General features: G+C 40.1%; 1 protein-coding gene across 2 annotated transcripts in view; it reads right to left on the bottom strand.

The window, feature by feature from the left end:
- LOC132174762 (uncharacterized) overlaps positions 1 to 19,760 on the bottom strand; it is a 115,537-nt gene that overhangs the window by 18,824 nt on the left and 76,953 nt on the right. For both annotated transcript variants that reach the window (XM_059586428.1, XM_059586429.1), the window contains exons 35-44: positions 7,558 to 7,847; positions 7,369 to 7,453; positions 6,890 to 7,228; positions 6,049 to 6,411; positions 5,483 to 5,963; positions 4,041 to 4,204; positions 3,009 to 3,171; positions 2,601 to 2,870; positions 1,904 to 2,098; positions 998 to 1,040 (exon numbers count right to left, since the gene is read on the bottom strand). In XM_059586428.1, the coding sequence (XP_059442411.1) occupies positions 998 to 1,040; positions 1,904 to 2,098; positions 2,601 to 2,870; positions 3,009 to 3,171; positions 4,041 to 4,204; positions 5,483 to 5,963; positions 6,049 to 6,411; positions 6,890 to 7,228; positions 7,369 to 7,453; positions 7,558 to 7,847 (2,393 nt within the window). The remainder of the gene's footprint in view (positions 1 to 997; positions 1,041 to 1,903; positions 2,099 to 2,600; positions 2,871 to 3,008; positions 3,172 to 4,040; positions 4,205 to 5,482; positions 5,964 to 6,048; positions 6,412 to 6,889; positions 7,229 to 7,368; positions 7,454 to 7,557; positions 7,848 to 19,760) is intronic.

The following is a 19,760-nucleotide window of genomic DNA, read 5'->3' as shown; positions in this document are numbered from 1 at the left end:
TTAGCCAAAGCTGCTCTCTACCCACAGGGGATTGGTGCTGTTGCAGCAATCGTTTACTAGTTCAGACTTGTTTTTCCCCCCCTTCTTTTTATCTTTTTGCTTAATAGTAGACAATTTGAAATCTGCTTAAGAGCTCACATTATAATTCATTAGGGTTATCGTGTGATACAAGAGTGCCAAAAGGGTTAAATCACTTTGCGTATATTGTATTGACCAGAAAAACAGAAGATCAACCACTCTGTTGACACTATTGTTTTGTCTAAATTCTTCAATATCTACATTCAAAAATAAGATTGTGGAACCATTATTTTGCATGACCTCTAAATTCAAGAAACTCATTTTTTTTAGGTAATAATTGGGCCCCAGCTCCCATGAGTATGTATGATTATTGTATTCAGCATTCAACTTATTAAAACAGCAAGGACCTTATTTAAAACTGTAGCCCACTATGATTTAAACTCATTAATCAGCAAATACGGAAGAAGATAATTGAGCACAAAGGGGAGCTCCCGCAAGGATGAGTACACTAACACTTTATTGTGGACTTTATCAACCTTGCGTGGTTTTCACCTTGTTTTTTGTAGGGCTTGCTTGCCTTTTTAAAATTCAAGATCATCCTTCCTCATATATTTCCTTAGTCACTTGAGATGATTCCCACCAAATTTAAAAAGATGGTCTTGGTGGCTGGGGCAATATTGATTTCCAATTACGAGGATTTAATTTTAATGCTCAAATACATTGCAAAGTGAATAAGTAATGCTAAATACAGTATTCAGTTGCAGACAGTAACAAGCCGTTTTCAAGCAACCATTCCAATACCAAGAATAGACATCCTTAACATGTCCAAATCTTCGGAATTCATTAATATTTTGTTGACACAAAATTACAAAGATTCACTTTAACTGATGCCGAATTCATCATTCTTCCCTAACATGAAAAACATAAATTTTATGGTATCTAATTCAACAATAATAGATCTGCATAGTGAAAGAAATACCTTTCCCCATGTCTGTCAAAATTAGTTCCAAAGTGTAGTGGTCCTGTGCAAATTTGTACAATAGGAAATTATTTCGGGGCCATGGAAAAAAAAAAAAAAATTACAAAAAATGCACAAAGAGTGAAGGCAAAATGTTATCAGAAAGATAACAACTACTATAAGTACAATCAGAAATTATGTAGAGAATATGTGGAGAGAACTGATCCACTGTGTAAGACCTATCCAGCATTGGCGTCCACACTAGGAAAAAGAAACAGTACACAGAACTTGAGAGAACCAGATTCTCTTTTGCAGAATTGAAACAGCCACTACAGGAGTGAACTTAAGTAAAATTTCTTCAAAATTAGTCTAAAAGATTGAACAAGTACAAGCTTAGGAAATCCTATGGAATAGTAAACCTCTTCAATAATTTATATAGATGAGCTCGCCAAGATACAGTAACAACTTGGAATAAATTAAGCCAGAGACCAGCAGTTTAAGAAGTTTAGTTGCAGAAATAACCTAATGTACTTATAATCAGAAGCCTGAATGTCCCTTCATAAGTACGTGTAATAAGAAGCTCTCAGCTAGCAAGGAATACAATTTTAGAGAACTTACCACTTTAGAAATGGAAAGAATCTTAAATTATGAATAGCTGAAGGACAGAATCTTACTACTGACAAGCTTCAGGAATGAAAATTATGAACTAGGTGAATTAAATGGCCTTCACTTCTTAATAAGCTCATATCTCAGGTAATGAAGGATGTGACTACTCATGAAAAGACACAAAGGTAAAAGATACTAGAAAAGAAAATGTTAATAAAGTAAAAAGAGTTAAGAATGTGACAACTCATAAAAAGACACAACAGCAAAAGAAATTTCCTTGAAAATGAAATGTTAATAAAGAAAAAAAAGTTATCTACATACTGGTGAATCAACTTTGAAGAAAAATACTTCATTCCAGTTGACCAATTCAAGATCAGAAGACAAGTTATCTGAACTGCTTCCACATGTGCGTGCACTCTGTTGATGAAGCTGCCATTCAGTAGAGAGGCTTTGTTCTGGAGTCAGATGAATTGAAACCGTATATTGGTGAGAACTTAAGCCTTCAACTCTTGGGAACTGCATTACAGGTATATCCAAGTAAATGATTAATAAAAGAAAACTATTTGCAAAGATGGGTGTAAATTCATGCTTCCTCTATCCCAAAAGACTTGTCTTGGCTCAAAACGGTATGAGTATTCAGGAAAAGAAATAAGTAAAGTGATTTTCTAAAATGCCCTCTGATTTACGTTAGAGGTAAGCAGTGAGACAGTAGTTTGCTTTTTAAAAAAGGGAACGGCAGTATAGGAAAATGAAAAATAAGTGCTTCCACTTTTAGAATGTGGACATTCATCTGCGACATTCCAAAAGAGAAAGCAAGACATCTATTTAAGACAGGAGTACAGGATATAATCATCTAAGAGTACGAAGCCAATCAATAATAAAAATAAACATAAGAGAAACAATAACTACAATTAAAATTAGCCAGCATCACATATTCTTCAGAAAAGAAAATTATTTTGAAATATTTATTTGGAATCACAAGCAATTGCCTCCATCATTGAATAACTATAACTCATACCTGTGCATCCAGTATAATAATTGTCACCATTGTTCTAACTTTTCTGCAAAGTTTTCCTTTCAAGTGAGAATCTAACATGTTTTTGGAAACCGGAACTTTTACAGGCTTCATATCCCCGGATGGCATCCAAATTATATTTGAAAGTCCCCTTATTTCAGTAGCTCTAATGAAGATGTCCTGGCCAAGCTTGTTTTGTGGGATTATATAATAATTTCTCCGGTGATGGATGTCAGTGATAGATGTTCCACCAAAAGTTGGAGAAAATGCATCCTATTTGATGTAATGTAAATGTCAGGGGAGTTGGGGAAGAAAAGAAAAAAATACAGATATATAAATCGAACAATTGAAAAATAAAAAGAGAGTTGCAAATGAAAATACAAACAATGAGAGGAGAATCAAGAGACTTACTCTGTTTTTATGATATTCTTGGACGTTACTAAGATTATTCCAGCTTGCATAAGCTTGAATAATCATATTTGCATTAGACACTGAAACATTTAAGTTTAGATCCCTAGTTGAGGTAAGACGTAACTGAGAAGCTGCACCTGGAGCATTGAGATCATATTGATACCTACAAAAGTGACGATAAATTAGGAATGAATAGAAATAATAACCTAAAGGTAAAGGTCAATAAACTATCACAACTAAGCTTTTGAAAGCATTCAAAAATATTTTTAAAACAAAGAAAAAGAGGGACAAGAAATAAAGGAAAAGCTTCCTTTCCAACGACATAAAGCCAGTAACGGAGAAATCAAGGTAATCATTAGATGATTGGTAATGCACAAAAAGTTGTATGCCCATTGCCTAATTCATTAGACGATTGGTATTGCATACTTATTGTCTTTCTTTTTGGCAAGTAATAAAGATTTTAACAGAAAAAGAGGAAATATATACTTTTTTTTTTTTTTTTTGATAAGTAATATTGTATATATATAAAAAAATACTTATAACTATTATATATAGTTTATTTAAAAAATTGCAGTCTACAGTTATAGTTTATTATATATTACCTCCAATTCTCTTGAATTCTGTCACTAAACTTCTTTATGAATTGTAGAAATGAAATTGTCTTATTCTCTGTCTCAAATAAAGGAATTTCACACATGATGTGCATGTGTCACACGAAAAACGGAATTTAGACCTTAGTTGACCTTTAGAATGAGCGAGAATAGAGTTGTTCTGTTTCCAAAATAAAGAACTGAGTCGTTTTCTATCTCTTTCATGAACCTTTAAGCCCATTGAAGGCCATCTACAGGATAAATTTAGTGTTTCAACAAGAAGTGTGCATCATATGGGAGAATCTGGCAGTTGGCACAGAAGGCAGGAAGCTTTCATGATGGTTCTCAAAAGACAAAGTAATTTATAACTACCACTACTTATGAGTAGGTAATTTGTAGTATACCCCAAAAACAATTTGATGCATGAATTACAACAAATTACCTTAAAACCCCATCTACTGGCTCAACAAGAGGCTCCCAAGAATCGTACTTATCATTATACGATTGTGCAGCCAAGGAGAAGTTAACAGTGGAACTCAAATAGTCAGTTCTTCCATGCAAAGCAAATCCTATTCCACTAAAAGATACATTCAACAATGGCACCATCTGCAAAATTCCAGGAAACAGAATCAATAGGGACATTATTGCAAGCAAATGGCAATATTGTTGTATTACAGGTTCCTGAGTTCTAAATCATAATCACCATCTGATAAGGAACAGTCTAACATTTTTTAAACAGAAAAATATAAAAGAATTCTGTTAGAATGTAAAGAAAAAGAAATAAATAGGTTCGTACGTCACAACAAACAACACTAGATTTAAACATTGAAGAAAATAAGAAAGTCTTTGCATTCTCCGTAGAGCCTTCATGTAAGCCGGAAGACATAAGGTGTAAAGAGAACAGATCTTTGCATTACTAGCTAGGAAGCCTTATGAGGAAAAAAAGTAACAAAAGATGGCCTTATATTTCAACATTACACCTACAACTATAATTCCTAGAAAAGAAAGGCCATTCTTTAGCAAGTTTAGCTCTCACAAACTATTTGAAAATCAACGCAACCTCAATGGAAGAGGTCTAATAAAACACATACTTTTTATTATCAATACAGATATCTGTTTTGCAAAGAGAAAATGCACAAGGTGTTCTAAAAAGCAAGTATGATTTATTAATAAGACAAGTGAACCTCTAAAAAAAAAAAAGATTACAAGGTCATAAATTTGTGGTGAGGTCCATATGGTTGTCAAATTATGAGTGCCAGTCTGGATAAAGACAAGCCTCAAGGAGAGACTGTTACATTATTGTGTCACATCTGTCCCATAGTTGAACAAAGTGGTCCGCATGTTTCAACCTCTTGGAGGGCTGTCAATAATGGCCTTTATATGCTGGATAAGGTAAGCATATTTTGCCCAGACATTTTGCCTACTTGCGTACTCTCTTGGTCTCATAATGAGTCCATTGAGCATTTATTTTTGGTTGTGAATTCGTGCAATAGATTGTGACTGCTCCTTTCACTAGACTGGGTCCTAATAAGCATCCCTCCTCCAGGTTTCACCCCAGAGACATCTTAAAACAACTTTGGCTGCATATTCTGCGAACTAAACTCATGGTGCTTTCACTTGCCTTAGAAAAGTACCCATACAACTCATCTCACCCTTTTGTACGGTCCCATACAGTTGTAAATCAATGAATGCAAGCATTTCTTACGTTTGCTATCAGAAGGATCCCCTAAAGAAGATATGTTTGCACTGAATTCATTCACAATTATTTAACTAATTACCATATTCAGGCATATATTTAACCAGCACTGATTTCCAAACACAACAGGTGGGTTTGACATTTTATTATAAAAATTAAATGGATCGACTTGGAATAGGAATTCTCACCAAGCCACTATAGTCATCAAAGAGTGCTGCAGAAAATGTTGTAATTTTTGCATCAATGATAGTATCATCTGAACCACTTGGTACACTGGAATCTGCAAGCTTTAAAGCAAACCTTCTTGGAGGTCTTTTAAAACCACTACGGACAATGAAGGTTCCCAACTCATTACCAACCAGCCAAATACTAAATGGCTCTGTAATCTTGGCATCAGATGTATCCCATATACTTTCCTCCAGAAACTGATCCCCAGTGACCATATCACTGCGCATACATTTCAATGTGCTGAATTCATGCTGCTTTGGGGTGCCCTTACATGCAATACAACCTAAGGAAACAAAACCCGGGGGAGGTTGAGGTAGCCAGAAAGATACACTCTCCATTCCTTTCTGTTTCTTGATTTGCCCAGCAGGCTGGAAACCCAGAGGTGCTTTCAAAAGCTCTTCATCATCATGAAGAACAATGCAAGTATTTGGAGGCTCATACCTAGGTCCAGATAAGAATCCATATATAATACTAATTCAGTAAAAGATGGACATTTCTCAATATGAAATTCACAAGAATCGCTTACCCTTCAACAGCAATATCACCAAAATATACCATCCCTTGCGGGACAACAGGGCGCCATATGGATAGTTTCTTCCTTGAGTTTGAGCCTTGATTCCACCATATTAATCTAAAACTAGCAACAGCTTCGAAACGCCGGCCAGAGTTTATAATTGATGATCTTCCTGATTGTTGGATTTGTGTATGAACCGAAGGGGAACCTTGGGAATCTGAACTTTTGGATGCTTTTGCAAACTCTTCGGACAACCCAAATATCATATGACGCAAATCGTATGCTTTAGCTGTTAAGCCAAAAATAGCAGGATCTGCTGGCAAGAAAGTGCCAACAGAATTATTCACACGCCAGAATGACATACTTGGGAAGGATCTGCAATTCAGACATGAAAGAAGACATCAAAATCAAGATTTTATTGAAGCTATAAGTATTATGCTTAATATAGAATTTTAGTCCATTGATTTTAGGACTGATGATTTTCCCACATAATATCAGAGCATTGCATGCCTTATGTATCTATTGTTGGTCTACTATCAATCAGCATAAGTTTTGGGGACTGATAGTTCTCCAACAAAAGTAAGTGGCTGTTCAGGTGATACTACTTCATAGAGGAATTAGCAATAAGAAAGGCATGCATGCAGTCAATGTAACACCTAGCTTTACGATGTTCCACGCATGCAGATGGCAAACTGACATCATGTTGGATAACCAACACCATCATACAGAACAATTTCTAAACAGCTCACAATACAATATAAACTGTTACTCAAAAACCCCCCACAAGTTACAGAAAAGTATATCATAAAGATTGAAATTATGACAGAAAATTATTCTTGGAAATTTCACATACCTATCAGTGGTGCTGATTGTAATACAATCCCTCTGGGAACAAGGACAAACTAAAGAAGCCAATATGCACAAAGCAGAAGATAGTGGCGGCTGTGTTCTTCCAGGGGCAACCACACAGCCCAATGCAACATAACCTTTGGGTGCCTCTGGGAACCAAATTGAACAGTTGCTCTCTCCTTGACTGCTGACACCATTTGGTGTCATGTCAGAATTATTTATCCCTTGACCAGAAATGTTCCCAGAAGATAAAGGTGACCAAATCAGTTTGAAAGATGTTGGTCTTTTAACTCTGACAAAGTTGGTATTTACAACAAGCACTCCTTTTATAGGTGGCTTTTCCCTGTCATGTAAAGACTGATGAGTCAACATTACAATGAAACAATTTAAAAAGCACTTGTCGTGAAGAAGAAAAAGAATTAATCTCTATGGGAAACCAAAAAAAAATCTCAAGAAGCAATGTTAGCAAGAGATTTCACTGACAATGGTGTCAGATAGTCCCCAAGAACTGCAAAACCAGGTGGTGCATGAGGTCTCCAGAAGGCATATATCTGGTCACTGTACGGATCTGCAAGGTGCAACACCCGGGCAATGAGTCATCAGTATTTAGCTCTAGATATGTTCATATCTTCCAGTGACAAAACAAAAAAAATTTAGAGCATGTTGACGTACATTTTATTGTTCCAACCTTGTCAAATTGGGAGCAGACAACTGTCATTTTCTTTGAAGTCATCCTTAAAAATGCCAGAAGGTCCTCTTCAACTGCTAAAAACAGTCTCAAGATGCTGAATGAAAAACTCATGAATATATCTGAAACAGATAAATGTATACTGATCTTTCCAGAAGCATTTGAATACATAATTGAGGTGTCAAAAGGCTCCAATATCCTGATTCCATTACTCTCCATACTCAAGCCAAGTACATTTGCACCCATCTCAACAGTATCACCCTTCAAAACAAGCCTGGCAGCAGCATGAGCACATCAAATGTCATCTTTCTACCATCTTCTCATTACCTCATTACATGTTATCCTAGATATCCAGTATATAGAAAACTAAAAGTAATAGTTCATGTTAAAATTTTGTAAAATATGTCATTTTGCAGTTACCTTATGAGCCAACAGACACAATAAACTTAATAACATGAAAAGACAACAGCTCTTAAAATATCATTGTTGTGACAAAGTAATAATTAGGATCATGTAGAAGTAGAAAGAATTGAATAAAATAAGCCAATCCCACAGAACACTAAGATTGATGTGGCTCAACTTAACAAGCCTACATCTACGGGTAGAGATTACCAAGAAGAAATTCCACCATCAAAAGATACGAGTACAAAATAGTGATCGAGAAAAGCTACTCAAAATAAAGTCCTAACATACCCAAATCTCACTCTCACACAAAATATAACTTCTTGACAAAAAAAACAGCTAATTTTATTACCACCACTGTCCATCCAGTTCGGGAAGAGAGTACTAGAATCCTCCACACACAAAATATATCAATTGAGGGTTCATTCCACAACAAGAACGGAGGTATGTTTGTTTTAATACAGTTTTATTTACACATTCTATGACTTAAATTAGGTTATTAAGTTGCATAATAAGTCTAACAATTGGTATAAGAACAACTACAAATGTATAGATTGAGAAGAAAACTACAAATGTACGAATGTAAATCTTTCTCTAGTTCTCTTGAGCGGCAACTATACTACAAAATTGAAGAACTTCTACTGTTCGGCCCTACAAAACTGTGAGTGTGAGATTGCCTCATTTTATATGCATATTGTCCTTGAATGGCCAAATGCCCCTTTTATATATGCTCTCTCAAAGTAGGTCTTATGATGAGACATATTTGGAACAAAGCCTCTATGATGAGACATAATTGGAACCTTTTTTTGAAGGCTGGATCTTTGTGGGGTGCATGGATTAATGACTATATGTTGAAGGGGAAAAGCTTTTGGATGGTGAAAATTCCTCGGGCTTGTTCATGGCCGGAGCTGGAGAAAGTTGTTAAAACTGAGGAACTTAGCCAGGCACTTCATTCGGTTCCAAGTTGGGGATGGGAACTATATTTTTGTGGCTTGATATTTGGCACCCGGATGGTGTACTTTTGGAACAATATGGAAATCGAGCAATTTATGATGCTAGAATTCAGCTCAATGCAAAAGTGTCGAGAGTTCTCTGTGATAAGTCTTGGCATTGGCCTCCTACTAGATCAGAATCTCTAGTCAAAATCCAAAGTCAATTACCTTAGGTTAATACTGGTGCCTAGCATATCTAGCAAAGGCATTTACAATTGTGCTCATGCGTGAGAGTTTATTCGAGCCAAGCAGCAGCCAGTTGTTTGGTGGAGGTTAGTATGGTTCCTTCTTGATATTCCAAGGCAAGCTTTCATTTTATGGTTGATTGCCCGAAATAGACTTACAACAGGGGAAAGTTTACTTACTTGGCGATACAATGGAAATGTCTTTTGTGTTTTTTTAGAGGATTTTTTTTTTTTTGATAAGTAATGATGCATTAAAGAGCGCAGAGGGGCGCAACCCAAGTACACAGGAAGTATACAAGAGAGAGACTAAGTAGAAGAGAAAGAAGAAGAGAACATAAAAAGAAAATCAGGGAAATTGATCTCTATGGGAGCAAGTCATCTTGCAGTCCACATATAGAGCGTATACAAAAAGAAATGTACAATGTCCTCAAGGTTTCTCGACAAGTCCTCAAAGCATCTAGCATTCCTTTCCTTCCATAAGCACCACATGAGACACAGGGGAACTATCTTCCACACCACCGTGCTACGGGATTTACCACCCGACCACCAACTAGCTAACATCTCCTTAACGCTTCTAGGCATAACCCAACACATGTTGAACCGAGAGAAGATAACATCCCACAAAAAGCGCGCAATCCCATAGTGAAGAAAGAGATGATCCACAGACTCCCCTTCCGATTCACATATACAACATCGATTAATCACAACGATGCCCCTCTTCCTAACATTATCCAAAGTAAGGGATTTCCCAAGGGCGGCCGACCAAGCAAAAAATGCCACTCTCGAAGGAACCTTAGTGCGCCAAATACTTTTCCAGGGGAAATGGTTGGGCTCTTTAAGGGCGATCTTCCTGTAAAAGGAGCAAACCTCAAACTTCCCTTTTCTAGAGGGAATCCACCACATACGATCCTCTCCTTCCCCCCGCAACGAGAGCGAATACAAGAGCGAGAGAAGGGAGGATAAAGCCGCCTCCTCCCAATCATGAATTCTTCGAATAAAGGTAACATTCCAATGAACCATACCATTTATACTCTCCCTGATGTCCGCAATGGAGGCAGCCTTGTTGCTAGCTATATTGAAAAGGCCGGGAAAAGCTTCCTTGAGGGACATATCGCCGCACCAAATATCCTCCCAAAAATTGACATTCAGCCCTAAGCCAGGATCCAATCTGAAATGACATTGAAATGAACTCCAGCCCCTGCAAATGTGTTTCCATAACCCCATCCCATGCGAATCACGAGGATCTTTAGAGCGACAACCACCCCGAAACACCCCATACTTTGCCACTAAAATCCTTCTCCACCAAGCCTCTTCCTCGTTGGCAAATCTCCACAACCATTTCCCCAAAAGAGCTTGATTAAAAAACCGCAGACTCCGGATCCCTAAACCGCCCTCCGAAATTGGACTACAAACCTCGTGCCAGTTGACCAAGTGAATCTTAGGCTCATCGTTTAGCCCCCCCCAAAGAAAATCCCGTTGAATCTTCTCAATGCGATTCGCCACAGAGATAGGGATAGGAAAGAGGGTCAAAAAGTAAGTAGGAAGGTTGGATAAAGTGCTCTTGACGAGGGTGTGCCTAGCCCCCTAGCAATCTTCAAAGGCAAAGAAGCCCCAAGTAATCTTCTAGGGGGCCAACCTTCTAGCAATCTTCTCTATCATGTCTTCCCAAATAGCCAAAAGCTTGAAAGAAGCCCCAAGAGGAAGACCCAAATACTTCAAAGGCAAAGAACTGGTGCCACAACCCAGAATGCCAGCCACCTCACCTGCCTCACCCGCACCTCCGACAGGGACCAAAACCGATTTGGCCCGATTTGCTTTTAACCCAGAAACAGCCTCAAAGCCAATAAGAAGAGCTTTAATGAATCTGATTTGGTCAGGAGTAGCCCCACAAAAAACCAACGAATCATCTACAAAAAGAAGGTGAGAAACAACAACCCGTTTCTCCGGCACCCACATAAAAACCATTGATGAAACCCCTGTTGATGGAAACATTAATCATCCTGCTGAACGCCTCCATAACCAAGATAAACAAAAACGGAGAGAGGAAATCACCTTGTCTCACCCCACGCGAACTCTCAAAGAAGTCGGAAGGAGAGCCATTGATCAAAACTGAAAACCGCACAGACGATATACAATGTTCAATCCATAAGCACCATTTTTTGCCAAAGCCGCACCTTCTTAACACATAGAGTAAAAACTTCCAGTTCATATGGTCATAAGCCTTTTCCATATCCAACTTACACAAGAGGCCGGGATCCCCTTCTCTGATTCGGCTATCAAGGCATTCATTAGCTATAAGAACCGAATCCAAAATATGTTTACCTTTGACGAAAGCATTCTGTGAATTGGAGATGATCCGATCCATAACTCTCCTCATTCTATTGGCTAACACCTTAGCTATAATCTTGTAGATTCCCCCCACAAGGCTAATTGGACGGAAATTCTTTAGATCGAAAGCCCCATGAGACTTCGGAATAAGAGCCAGAAAAGTAGCATTAAGGCTTTTTTCAAATTTACCTCTATCTTGGAAGTCCGCAAAAAGAGCCATAATGTCCCTTTTGATCACATCCCAACAATCCTGGAAGAAAGCCATAGAAAAACCATCCGGCCTGGAGCCTTGTCCCTATCCATTTTTTTAACCACCTCCCTTTCCTCAAAAGGAACTTCCAAACTAGAGGATTCATCAACATCCAATCTGTCGAAGTGAAGATTATCCAACCTCGGTCTCCAACTGAGAGTCTCCATGAAAAGCGACTCATAAAAGTGGATGATATGATTACTAATAGCCTCTTGAACCGTAGATATAGTGCCATTACTATTCAATGACTCAATATAATTCTGTCTGCGGTTGGCATTAGCAATCCAATGGAAGAATCTCGTGCACTTGTCACCCTCTTTCAACCAACGTATCCTGGATTTTTGCCTCCAGCTGATTTCTTCTTGAAGGAGGGAGGATTCTAACTCTTTGGCAAGCACCCTTTTCCTCTCGATCTCCTCGGTAGATAACCCCTCTCTTCTTCCGCCCTTCCAAGAGCTTTAAGATCATCCATGCGGGCCTTAATACTCACCCCCACGTTGCCAAAATCTTGGTCATTCCATCTCTTAATGTCCCATTTGAAAGCTTGCAGCTTCTTAGAAAGGATGTAACTCAGGGTGCCATGAAAATCATACGAGGCCCACCAGCTATGGACTTTATCCACAAAACCCTCCGCTTTTAGCCACATATTCTCGAATTTGAAGGGTCTTTTACCTCCTGAGAACGGATTGCAATCCAGCATAATAGGAGCATGGTCGGAGCAAACCCGAAGCATCCTCTTTTGCCGCAAATCCGGATTACGAACTTCCCAATCCGTAGAAACTAGAAACCGATCAAGCCTAGACCAAGAGCGACTATTGGACCAAGTGGAGATCCCCCCAACTAAGGGAAGGTCCATGAGACCCTGCTCTGATATGAATTCACCATAATCCCTCATGGCAGCCCAAGAATAAACTCCCCTCGATCTTTCACTTGGATAAAGAGTAACATTGAAGTCCCCACCAATACACCACGGCATATCCCAGCAACTCATTACCCCTGCCAGCTCCTCTCAAAGAAGACATCTGGAGTTGACTCTATTAGGCCCATACACCCCCGCGAACGCCCAAACAAGACCATCCGTCACATTTTTGAATGAACAAGCCGCCACATAACTACTCAAAACAGCATCTATCTTCTCTACTACCCTCTTATCCCATATGAGCAAAATGCCACCTGACGCCCCTCGAGAAGGAACATAGCACCACTCCACATACGGGCAGCCCCAAACACTCCTCACTAAGCTAAATGAAATACAATCCAACTTCGTCTCTTGAAAACAAATTAAATCTGCCTTCCAACTTCTAAGCAGATTTCTAACCCTCAACCTCTTCACCCTCTCATTCAGGCCTCTCACATTCCATGAAATAATCTTGAACTTCATGAGTTAACTCGATTGACCCCCCCTTACTCCTCTCCTTCCCAGCAGATTCCGAAAAATTAACCGAAGACTGCTAATTAGTAAGCTCTCTCTTACCTTTTTTGACTGCAGATGTAGCCTCCTCCCTTTCCATTTCATAATCCTTTTTGTCAGCCATAAGCATCCCAATGGTGGCTTCAAGCTTCCTTTCATCTCCTTCACACGACAAGCCAACCTCTTTACAAACCTGGTTAGTGAAAACCTTCTCCTGACCCACCATCAGATCCTCATCCAAAGAATTTGGAGCACAGGACACCTGGGACGAGGATACCTCTATTGTAGGGGAATCTCTGCCCAAATTTACCCCCAGCGCCGTGCCCAGAATGCCCATCACAGAACCACCCGTAAATTGTTCACAAAGCCACACCCCAATAGTTCCACACCTGAGACTGTTCCGGCAGCAACCCCAGAGCGTTCCAACGACTTCCACCTTTCAGGCTTCTCCCCCAAAATCCCCCAACCAGAGACACTCGAACCACCCTTTGGAAAGCATTGATCATCGAGTCCGAGAATCGGAGAAGAAGAATCGTCAGTGTAGTTTTTTTTTTTCAATGTAGTTTTAGTAGGAGGATCTGGCTTGCTGTTATGAATAAATGTCTTATAAGTAATCCTCCTTCTGATTGGGCTGATATCGTGGCTAAAGGAGTAAAGGAATGGGAAAGAAAAGGTCTGCTAGCTGCCCTCTGTAGACTCTGTTTGAGTGCTTCAGCCTATGCTGTGTGGCAGGAAAGAAACAATCTTAGAAATGGCAATCATCTCTGTCTGAAGAAAAGATTATGCAGAAAATATACTGGGAAGTTCGTATTAGGATTGTTTCAAGGAGCAGGTTCCTGAGGTGCAATGAAAATGTTGCTCTGTGCAATAGCTGGGGCTTGCTGGATTGTATCTTGGGTGTATAAGAGAGTCTTGTTTCCGTGTTGTTTAGTCTTTTTTAGAGTGTTTGATTTCTTGATATGTGAGGCATAGATGTAAATGAGTTTTGCAGGTAGCTACTGTTGGTAGGGAGCTCCAGTTTACTGGTGTGTAGTAAACTTTTACAATTTGCTTTATAAAATTTCTTATTCATCGAAAAAAAAGAAGGCAGTCAAGCTTTTGTTTTTCTACTTGGAGAAGACGACGAATATAAACTTGCCACCTGTTAAAACACCAAATCCAAAAAAATACTTGAAAAGAAACAACAAGTGGGGTCCACGTGACTGAATGTCAAAGTCACATCAAAATCATGATTTAACAAATATTTTTTTTGATAAATAAGTTATTCATTGAAAAGTGCAGAGGGGTGCAACCCTAGTACACAACAAGTATACAAAGAAAGGCCCCATTAAAGGCAGAAAGAAGAACATAAAGGGTTGCGCCCCTTCCCGTGTATATGGGTTGCGCCCCTCTGCGCTTTTGATATATAATACTTTTACTTATCAAAAAAAAAAAGAAGAACATAAAGATAAAAATTGAGACAGTAGAAAATTGAGGTACACTTAAAGCGTCGGCCAAATGGAACAAAGTTTGAATAAACAACTTTTTGAGCTCTTCCATTGACCTTTCTTGATCTTCAAAAAATCTTCCATTCTGTTCTCGCCAAATAATCCACAAAACACACAGTGGTGCAATTCGCCATACCTCCTTAGCTGAAATATTGCCTCGCTGACCGCGCCAACAAGCTAACAAGTCTACCACTCCTCTAGGCATGACCCAATTAACAGCAAAAAGAGAGAAAACCATAGTTCATAAAGCTCGGGCCACTTCACAGTGAAAGTGAAGATGGTTTACAGACTCACCACTGTGCTTGCACATACAACACCATCCCACCACAATGATACCTCTTTTACGCAAATTATCCAAGGTCAAAATCTTTCCAAGAGTCGCCGTCCACACAAAGAAACTAGCTCTCAATGGAATTTTACTTTCCATATACTCCTCCACAGGAAAGAGGATGTCCCCAAGGAAGAAAGCTTACGAAAAAAAGACCTGACCTCAAAGATATGTCGTTTAGAAGGAGTCCACCGCATACAATCTGACACCCCCATGTGATTACAGAGAGTATATAACTTCCCAAAAAAAGCCATCACCACCTCTACCTCCCAATCCTGTACCGCCCATGAACAAGGAACATTCCACTGTATAACACCATTGACCAGCTGCATATGATCCCTAACCCATGCCTCCTTGTTACTCGCAATTCGAAATAATGCAGGAAATGCTTCCTTTAAGGACTGATCCCCGCACCAAATATCGTGCCAAAATCTAATGTGGGAGCCATCTTCGACTCCAAAGGTAATAAATTTCGAAAAAACTTCCCACCGTCTCCAAATATGTTTCCACATCCCAACTCCATGAGGGCCCTCCACCACCTTGGTGGCTTGGTACACCATCTACTGTTCATACACTCATCCTTAACTTCTACTACCAACCTCCAATATGCTTCCCTTTCCGTTGCATATCGCCATAACCATTTACCCAATAAAGTGAGATTGAAAGTGCATAAGTTTCAAATTCCTAAACCACCATCTTGCATGGGAGAACAGATCTGAGCCCATTTCACTAGATGGAACTTGGGCTCCTCATTTAGACCACTCCACAGGAAATCTCTTTGTAGCTTCTCCAGTCTATTTGCCACACTCACAGGAATAGGAAATAAAGACAAGAAATACGTAGGGAGATTGGACAAAGTACTTTTGATAAGTGTAAGCCTCCCACCCTTTGATAAAAACATTTTCTTCCAACCTGCCAATTTCCTTCCCATCTTCTCGATAATATCATTCCAAATGGTGATAGACCAGCAAGGCACCCCCAAAGGAAGACCCAAATATTTCATCGGTAATCTTGCGACCCTACACCCAAAAATGTTTGCCAACCTATCAATATCCTCTACCTCACCAATTGGAGCAATCTCAGACTTTGACAAGTTAATTTTCAGCCCCGAGACCGCTTCAAAACATAGAAAAAGACACCGCAGATTTCTGAGATGTTCCTCATCGGCCCCACAAAGAATCAATGTGTCATCAGCAAACAACAAATGTGAGACATTGAGACTAGGATTGTTCCTTGATCCCATTGAAAAACCAGCCACAAGACCATTAGATTCAGTAGCCTCCATCATTCTACTTAGCGCCTCCATCACAATAACAAATATAAAAGGAGATAGTGGATCCCCACGTCTTATAACCTAGGAGCTACTAAAAAAGCCTGAGGGTTCTCCATTAATCAAAACTGAATATCGAACTGTGGAAATACAGAACGCTATCCAATTCCTCCATTTCTCCCTAAACCCACTTCGTTGCAATATGAATAGCAAAAACTCCCAATTCACGCGATCATACGCCTTCTCTAAGTCCAATTTACATAACAAACCAACTTATCAAAAATTTACATAACAAACCAAGTTCACTAGACCTAAGCCGGCTATCAATACATTCATTAGCTATCATAACCGAATCTAGAACTGTCACCCCTTGATATACGCATTTTGAGACTTCGATATTATCTTATCTAACACATTTTTCAGTCGATTCGCTAGCACTTTGGAAATCAATTTATACACAATGCCCCCCAAACTAATTGGTCGAAAGTCCTTTAACTCCTTGGCCCCTGCTTTCTTTGGAATAAGTGCTATAAATGTTGCATCAAGGCTTTTTTGAAACCTTCCCTTGTGGAAATCTCTGAAAACGGCCATTATATCTTCTTTAAGTACTTCCCAACATGTTTGCACAAAACCCAATGAGAAACCAACGGGGCCTGGGGATTTATCTCCTTGTAACTCCTTTACCACCTCTAGCACCTCACTTTCTTCAAAACCCTTTCTAACCACAAACCTTCCTCACTTCCAATAGACTGAAACAATAAACCATCCGGCATAGGCCTCCGACTGCAACTTTCAGTGAACAATTGTATATAGAACTGAACAATGTGCGCCTTGGTATCAGTGGCTTCCGAAGACAAAGAACCATTGATAATCAAAGACTCAATGGCATTGTTTCTCTTGTTTGAATTTGCCACTCTGTGAAAGAATTTGGTATTCTCGTCCCGCTCCCTTAACCATAGAGCTCGAGATTTTTGACGCCAGCTTATCTCCTCACACAACAACAATCTCTCCAACTTCGAAGATAACTCATCTTTGAGTCTCCTTTCCTCCTCGTTCAACCTTTTACCTTCCCCACAGATGTCAAGCTCCCTTATACCATCCAATAACACCTTTCGTTTACCGACATGCCCAAAAACTTCATTATTCCATCGTCGCAGGTCACCTTTCAAAGCTTTCAATTTGCATGATAGCACATAGCTGGGACTCCCAATAAATTGATAAGATTGCCACCAGGTTTTCACCTGATCCACAAACCCCTCAAATTTTAACCACATATTTTCAAACTTGAAGTATCCTCCTCTTTTCTTCCTTTCTCCACAATCAAGTAAAATAAGAGAGTGATCCGACAATAGACAAGGTAGTCATCTCTGAACCACATCAGGAAACCTCTCTCCACATCAGGAATTCCCCCATAGGACTGGAAGACCGAGCAGCACCTACCTTTTCACTCAGATATCTAATGGCATTAAAGTCTCCACCAATGCACCAAGGCCCTTCCCACAAACTCATGATGCCTACCAATTCATCCCACAATAGCTACCTATCATTATCATCATAGGGACCATACACACCTGCGAAGGCCCATTCGAAGTTTTCACTGACACTTCAAAAAGAACATGCAATGATAAAATGCCCCACACAAACCTCCAATTTTTCCACCACCCTTCTATCCCACATAAGCAAAATACCTCCGGAAGCTCCTTGAGACCCTAAATAACACCAATCCATATGTGCACAACCCACAAGCTCCTGGCTATCTCCCTAGTTACATGCTGCAATTTAGTCTCTTGCAAGCACACAATATCCGCTTTCCATTCCCTTATGAGGCCCTTAATCTTCATTTGTTTTTCCTCCAAGTTCAACCCCCATACATTCCAAGATAAAATTTTTGGCTTCATTAAACCACTATTGAGCCCCGCCCTTTTCCATTGACCTTGGTTGCAATTCCTTTCTTTCCATCATAATTAATAGAACATGACAAACGTTGCAACTCTCGTTTACCTTTGGAGCTTGTTGTTGTAGGTTCCACTACCATGTTAGCCACAAGAGAACTTGTTTTGTTCTATTGATCAGCTTCAATAGCTCTAAACATCGCCATCATCTCTTCCTCATGCCCTTCAAGTGACAATCCGACAACATGACAAAAACCTTTCACTCTTTCCACAACCCACTCACAAGCCTCTTTCTTATTCAACTCCTCACCCTTCATCATGTCTTCCAATTGTACTACCAAAGGCTCACAATCCACCACATCTTCATCTTCAAATTGTATTAATTCCATACCGGTGACAAAATGTGTGCTTGGAACACATACATCATCTGTTTGCTGATTTGTCACACAGAAGCTTCCCCTGTTTGCATTCATTTCATCATTTTGCTGGATGTTTTCCCTTTCGGCGAAAAACACTGACTGTGATAAAACAATTGGCTCACTGTCCATTGGGGTCCACCCACGTTTTGTAGTCTCCAGAGCAACCCCTGTCAGCTTTTCCCCCTTATCCTCACCACCTGGTTGCATCACAGGACAACCCCCCTACCCCAATTGCCGTCAATGTCCAGTTTGGTGCATAGCTCCTCTGTGCAGCCTTCCTCGCAAATTCCTGCCCAAACTGCTTGTCTTCCAACTTTGTCTATGTTCGACCTAAGCCTGACTTTTCCTCCATCTCCGGTCTACCATTGGCGATCCCAATAGTCCACAGATCTCCATTCTTGTGCTACTGCGTTTGCCCCTGTGTTGGTTATAGCACCTGTTGACGCTGAAGCTGGCTCCCGTACCCACCGCCGGTCACTATCCAGCTCCATCGAGCTCATCTCGTCCTCCTCTACGGTTTGCATAAGTCCATTGCCGATCCTCCTCTCTACACAGATGGTTTGGGCTGCGTGTTCTGGCCCATTTAAGCCCAGTTTCAGTTTTGGCGACATGCTCTGGCTCCGGCAGGTTCTGCGTCATCTCGTCCTCCTCTACGGGCTGCATAATGCTATCTCCGGGTCTCCTCTCTGCACAGATGGTTTGGGCAGCTTGGTTTGGTTCATTTAAGCCCAGTTTCAGTTCCAGCGGCATGCTCCGGCTGCTATCCGGCAGGTTCTCCGTCAGTAGTTCCTTTGCTGCGGGCTGCATACCACCATCGCCGGACCTCCTCTCTGCATAGATTGTCTAGGCAGCTTGGTCTGGTTCATTTAAGCCACATTCCATTTCAGGCGACCTGCTCTGGCTGCTCTCCGGCAACTTTTCCAGCATCCGTAGATTTTCCCAGCCAACTTCTTTCACGCGCCAGTGGAACAGTCTCCAGGGTGCTCGCCTACGTCGATAAGTTTTCCTGACCCGATGTATGGATTGGGCTCTATTCTCCGTTGGGTCCATGTTGGGTTGAATTTGATTTAGCCCACCCTCCTTATTATTCACTGGTATCTCAGAGCCCACCTTTTCGTTAGTAACAAAGCCCATCTGCATTCTTTCCACCCAAGTTTTCCATCCCATCTCAATTTTGTGCATACAGCTGTCTATCACCCTCTTTAAGGAAAGTAGTATCTCTT

This window comes from Corylus avellana, chromosome ca3, assembly GCF_901000735.1.
Source record: "Corylus avellana chromosome ca3, CavTom2PMs-1.0".
Classification (NCBI taxonomy): Eukaryota; Viridiplantae; Streptophyta; class Magnoliopsida; order Fagales; family Betulaceae; genus Corylus; species Corylus avellana.
The sequence above is the reverse complement of the archived record's forward strand: the minus strand, read 5'-3'. Positions and strand labels throughout refer to the sequence as shown.